Source organism: Rhinolophus hipposideros, assembly GCF_964194185.1.
Source record: "Rhinolophus hipposideros genome assembly, chromosome: 16".
Taxonomy (NCBI): domain Eukaryota; kingdom Metazoa; phylum Chordata; class Mammalia; order Chiroptera; family Rhinolophidae; genus Rhinolophus; species Rhinolophus hipposideros.
In genome coordinates, this window is record NC_138062.1 from 31,712,229 (window position 1) to 31,718,228 (window position 6,000).

At 50.5% G+C, this 6,000-nt stretch overlaps 1 protein-coding gene across 1 annotated transcript in view; it reads left to right on the forward strand.

Annotated features, from left to right (window-relative positions):
- Positions 1–5,253, forward strand: part of BLK (BLK proto-oncogene, Src family tyrosine kinase) — a 67,311-nt gene extending 62,058 nt beyond the window's left edge. Inside the window, exons 11-13 of the mRNA XM_081076846.1 lie at positions 1,581–1,731; positions 3,171–3,302; positions 3,986–5,253. Of these exons, the coding sequence (XP_080932972.1) occupies positions 1,581–1,731; positions 3,171–3,302; positions 3,986–4,191 (489 nt within the window). The 3' untranslated portion in view covers positions 4,192–5,253. The remainder of the gene's footprint in view (positions 1–1,580; positions 1,732–3,170; positions 3,303–3,985) is intronic.
- Positions 5,254–6,000: the final 747 nt, after the last annotated feature.

Below are 6,000 nucleotides of genomic sequence, written 5' to 3' on the forward strand. Positions count from 1 at the left end.
GAAAATTAGGGCTGATAACAGGTTTCAAATCACATAAGCCTGTGCACTCCTTTCTTTCTTTTCCTTCTTTCACTCTCCTCTGTATCATATTCTGTCCCTTGGGAAATCTTAGGTCACCTTAGGGGCAAAGGATGGGAAAAGCCACCAGAGTGTATACCTAGGTGTCCCCTTTGCTCAGAATGCCTTTGCCTTTCTTCTCACCTGGCAGAAGCCTAATTAGTGTTCACTGACCCAAGTGAAATGTCATTTCTAGTACATTTTCCCTGGACAGAAAGGTGCTAGAGATAACTTAGCTCATGTGTTCTCATCAGCATCATGCATGGTAGGCTCTTCTCCCTAAAAGCAGATCTGGGTCCTACTCAACTTTTTGTTTTCCTAGTACTGCTCAATATGAGTATATTTGTTAATGGAATGAGTACTGCTAAGTGCTGTCCAGATATACGATATTTGGGATTCAGCTTTACAGTCCCCACAGTACCATACCAGTAAATGTATGGATGGAATGATATAGCGAAGGAATGATTTAGTGAAGGAACGAATGAATGAATGAGTGCGTGAATGGAGGAAGCAATACAAATGGAAACAGAAGGAGAGGTGGGATCAATTCCAGTGCTGGTTTCTTGCCATAACAGACCTGAAGAGATAAGTTTTTTTATTTTCTGCCTCATTTTCTTCTTCTATCAATTGAAAATGCAGAGAATAAAGTCTGAGTGAGCTTCCTTGACCAAAAGGCACAAGAGGAGCACACACAGCTGTTCCTGGCCCAATGCTGGTCATGCAGGACAGACACAGAATCTCCCCTTCTTTTTCCACCTTTGTTCCATCAGGATTCTGCTCCCTGAGTGCCCACCATGGAACAGTGCAAGATTAGGTCCTCGGCCACATGTCTCATTTAATGTTTACCTCAACTCCATACTCTGGAGACCCCTTTCTTCATGTTCCAAACTGTTTGGTGACCCTTCAGGGAGCTTAAGCAACATGCCAGGGGTCCTTGATTACAAACCAGGGCTCCCTATTCCAGGAATAGTGCTTCTACCTTGCCAAGGCAATGAAACCCTTCCCTTCCCTCCCACCTTCCACTCTCTCTCCTGCCCTTTCCTTTTCTTCTTCTTTGTCAAGAGACCTCCCTTTCCTCCTGTCTTTGTTCTGCTATCTTTCTCCCCTGTACACACTTGGAAGGAGAGGAGAGGTGGGTGAGGGGTACAGGCAGCCCCTAGCTCTGATGACAGTGTCTCTGCTTTCCTGAGCTTTTAGGGGACTAGGGTTTATAACATCAGCTGAGGAGCAGTTGAAGCCATCTTTCTACTCCACCCAGTAATGGCTCCTTCTCCAGCAACACCACCACCCACTACACACCTACCGAAAAAAAGAAAAAATACGAAGACAGAAACAAGCACCCAAGCGTTTCTTCCCCTTCCAAGCAGTAAGAGGTTGAAGGCTGCTTCTACAGATAGGCTGGTGGCGACAGTGGGCAGGATCCTTCCTCTCCCCCATGGGGCCTATGCAGGGGACACTGAGTGGGCTCGGTCCTGGCGTGGAGGTCCCCATGCTATCTTTCCCTGTGTGGCCTGTTCCCTCAGATTGCCGAAGGAATGGCGTATATTGAGAAAATGAATTCAATCCACCGCGACCTTAGGGCAGCCAACATCCTGGTGTCTGAGACCTTGTGCTGCAAAATTGGTGACTTTGGCTTGGCACGGTTCATCGACAGTGAATACACCGCCCAAGAAGGTGAGCAGAGACCCCAAACACAGGGCCTTACCTTCCCCAATTCCCCAACCCCCAGTTGGACTCCTCCTTACTACATACCGTGTTTCCTGAAAATGAGACCTAACCAGACCATTAGCTCTAATGCATCTTTTGGAGCAATAATTAATATAAGACCCCGTCTTATTTTACTATAAGACCAGGTATAATATAATATAATACAATATAATATAATATAATGCCAGGTCTTATGTTAATTTTTGCTCCAAAAGACACATTAGAGCTCATGGTCTGGCTAGGCCTTATTTTCCATGAAAAGGGGTAGCAGAGCCCTGTGTGAAGAGATTGGAGAGTTGTGTGGTTTCCACAGTTCTGGCCCCACCAACCCCAGCCAGAATTTCCCTAAATGTGCTCTGCAGAGCACTAGAGCCTCCTGAGGAATGCCTGTGATGAAGTAAGCTTGGAGATACTGCAAAGTCCATCCAGCACCCCCTTGGAATATTCCCAGTGCACACCAGCATATTAAAGGAACTGAGAAGTCCTGCAACAAAGAAGCAATGTACATTTATTTCCCCTCGTGTCCCCCAAACTAATTTGAGTCCCAAATACTTTTTTCCACATATCATCTATTAACTTCCCACAGAACGAGGGTTTCATAGGACACCCTTTGGAAAACACTGCTCTACAGCATGAGCAACAAAACCTTGTACTGAATTAGGTCTTCCACAGAACCTCTGGTTTACTTTGTTAGTATCACTGAAGTAAAAATCCTCTTCACAATAGGATTTAAAGCGGTCAAATAGATTTATCAAGCAAGCTAGCAAGCCATAGAAGCTGAGAGTATTAATCGGTTGATCCAGGAGAAGGATGGATATTGCATGTTCCCTGAGGGAACTGTAGGCTGGCTGGGGAGGCCAAGAAGCCAGGCCAGGTGGGAGGGAACCAGGTGCTGGGCTATGCCATCCACTCAGAATGCTGACCAGGCTGCGGACAGCTGCAGGGCTTTATGGGGCAGCAGGATTTGAATTCCCTCCTCACTGTGACCTTTGCAGGTTCGTGGTCATGTGTCCTCATTTGCATTTTGCAGAAAAGGGTTAACTGAGGCAGGGACAAACCTAGGGTTCCTGTTACTTCTAAGGCCCAGGTCCGGTGGAAAAGGACACTTCTATCCAGATGGAAACATGGTGGTTGTCCAGGGAAGCCCCCAAGGGACCCAAAGAGGGTGACGGGGGTGGTATTTGTATCCATATCGTCCTTTCATGCCGTGGCACCCAGTGTTTGTACATGCCTGGTCACATGTGCTAGTGGGTCTCAGTGACTCCTGGGTGCATCGTTGTCATGTACGGGAGGCCAAACCCTGCAAGGGGTTATGGTGGGGAGTAGGAAGAGCAGGAAGTAGAGGGGAGAGCAGGTAGGGCCAGTCAGTCATGATCTCACAAAGTGGCTCATGATTTTTCCTGCAGGGGCCAAGTTCCCCATCAAGTGGACTGCCCCAGAGGCCATCCATTTTGGGGTATTCACCATCAAAGCAGACGTGTGGTCATTTGGCATCCTCCTGATGGAAATCGTCACTTATGGGCGGGTACCCTACCCAGGTAGGTGATTTGTGGGATGGCTGTGATGGCAGATATCCCATCTATGTGCCTGGGGCTGCCCAAATATGTCAGAATGGAGTCTCGATGGTGGGGCCAGAAACCCAGGCATACCAGTTGAAGGGTGGGGTTCTGCCTCCTTCCTCGGTATTGCTCTTGGCAACAGGGCTGTGTTCCCTTCCTCCAGTAAGGGTCAGTGAGCTCCCAAACCTGGAATTAAGTAAAGGTCAGAGTCTGAACTCAAGTTCACTCCCAATTGGTTTGTACTCAGTTGAGGACAGGTTGTCCCTCTCTTGGCCTTACACCTTGGATGTACTCCCAATATCCCCATCCTGATTGTAAAACCTCCAGCCCCGAGCCCCATGTCAGAAGGGTCTCTCCTCGTTAGCAGGTGGTGACTTTCCAATAAGCACCTGCCCAGGGAGTAGTGGGCTTCAGCTGTGTGCAGGGCAGTCTCAGATAAGCAAGCTAGGGTCCCATCCACAGAGGAACTGCCCTCACTAAGGAGAAAATCTACAGCCTCATTTCTAGTGGTTCTCCAAGCAATGAAAAGTAAATAAAAGAATGTTTAAAGGTGGCACCAGGTGACCTGCCGCCAGGTCAGCCAGGTGCCCTGCGAGGGAGGAGACAATGGTCTGTGGCCCCTGCCACCTCTCAGCCTTGTTCTGCATCACCTCCACCTCCAGGAATGAGCAACCCCGAGGTCATCCGCAGCCTGGAACGTGGCTACCGCATGCCGCGCCCGGACGCGTGCCCGCCTGAGCTGTACCGAGGCGTCATCGCCGAGTGCTGGCGCAGCCGGCCGGAGGAGCGGCCCACATTCGAGTTCCTGCAGTCGGTGCTCGAGGACTTCCACACGGCCACCGAGCAGCAGTACGAAATGCAGCCCTAGCCCAGCTCAGGGATGCGATGGCATCACGGGGGTCTCCCCAGTCCCGTCCAGGTATCACAGCGCAGGGATGACACACACACCTGTGGCCCAACCCGCAGAACTGACAAGGCATGTGAACCCCGTGGCTTTTATTCCAGCCCCAGACAGGTTGGAAAGGCAGGGAGGGACTGGTACGCTCATGTCTTAGATAAGGAAACTAGAGGCAGCCTGGCAGGTAGGTCTCAGCGTGGACTCTGAGCAGGATGCAATCGCAGTCTCACCGTTTTCCAGCTGTGTGTCCTTGGGCACGTTAGTTAGCCTCTCTGTGCCTCCTTTGTACCACAGGAAGGACCATTACAGTACCTACCTCATATGTTCCTCGTGAAGATTATATCAATTAACCCGGGTAAGATGTTCAGAACAGTGCCTGGCACACGCCTGACACACTCTTCAGTGTGTGTCCTCATATAAGCTTCCCCTGTGCTGACGTAGCTGGCCGGACGTGCCGTGCTCCCACCTGCGCGGACCCCGCCCGGCGCGGGCTGGGTGCTCCCAGACTTAGGCTCTGAGAAGCGACTACCTGCGCAGGCTCCGGGCTAGGATCCCTGCCGTGCACCGCGCTCCAGCGCTGTGGCACTTTTCCGCAATAAAGTCAAGAGACCTAACATTTTCCGTGTCATGACTGGTGATAAGACTGGACCGCGGGGATGCGTGAATGGCGCCTGTAAGGACTCGCAGATGACGCTGCTTTCCATCCCCAGCCCCAGGACAACCGTGAGCAGGGCCAGCAGGTGGCGCGCTCACCTCAGAAATACTTGGCTTCCAGGTCCGAGCTGGGGACCCTGGGCTTAACAAAGACCCAAAAGTGACAGAAGGAGCAGCGCTCGCTGGGGGCGCGCCCAAAGAAGACCCAGCGCCCTGGACTCCCCCGTCCCCGGGGACCAGACGCATAAACAGTGAGCGGATGACGATGGCATGGTAACACCAAGGAACGTTGGAGGTCCCGCACTGCTCACAGAGGCCCCCCCCCCTTTGTCATGTGTTTTGTTTTGTTTGCAATAAAATTTTTTTGAGCATTAACAGAAAAATAAGCGTGAAGTACAGAGAAACCTATTTACCCCTCAACCCTGCCCCCCGTAATTTCTCCTATTATTAACATCTTGCCATAGTATGGTACATTTGTTATAATTGATAAGTCAGTTTTGACACATTGTTAACTAAATTCATACTTTCCATTAGGATTCACTCTTTGTGTTGTATGTATTCTTCCGTGGGTTTGGACAAATGTATAATGACGTGTCTCCGCAATCACACTATCACACAGAAGAGTTTCTGTGCTCCACCTATCATCCCTCCCTCCCTCTGAACCTCTGGCCACTAACTTGTCATGTCGTGACTCCTCTGATCTTGTAGGACTATTGCCACCCATGTACAGAGGAAGAAACTGAGACACAAAGAGTTTGCCTGGTTTGGGTCATGCCGCGCATTAGTAGCCGGATGGAAAAGTGGACCCGAACAGAGCTGTGGGGCTGCAGCAGAAGAGCAAGTGGGGGTGCTGGGCTGGGAGGACCCCCCCTAGAGGGGCTGCCTCTGCAGGGGAACAGAAGTGACTGGGCAAAGAAGGACACACATGTGTAGAGTTCTTGCTATTTCTAGAGAAGCTCCGCGTATAGTCTGGATTCTCAAACAGCCCTGGAAAGGAGGGAGATAGGCATCACTATTTTAAGTATGTCCCTGCTCTTTTCCACAAATGGTGAAACCCACAGAGACTCCACACCACCAGGCTTGCCCAGAGGCTCTTAGCTGGCCAGTGCTGGACCCTGGATTTGA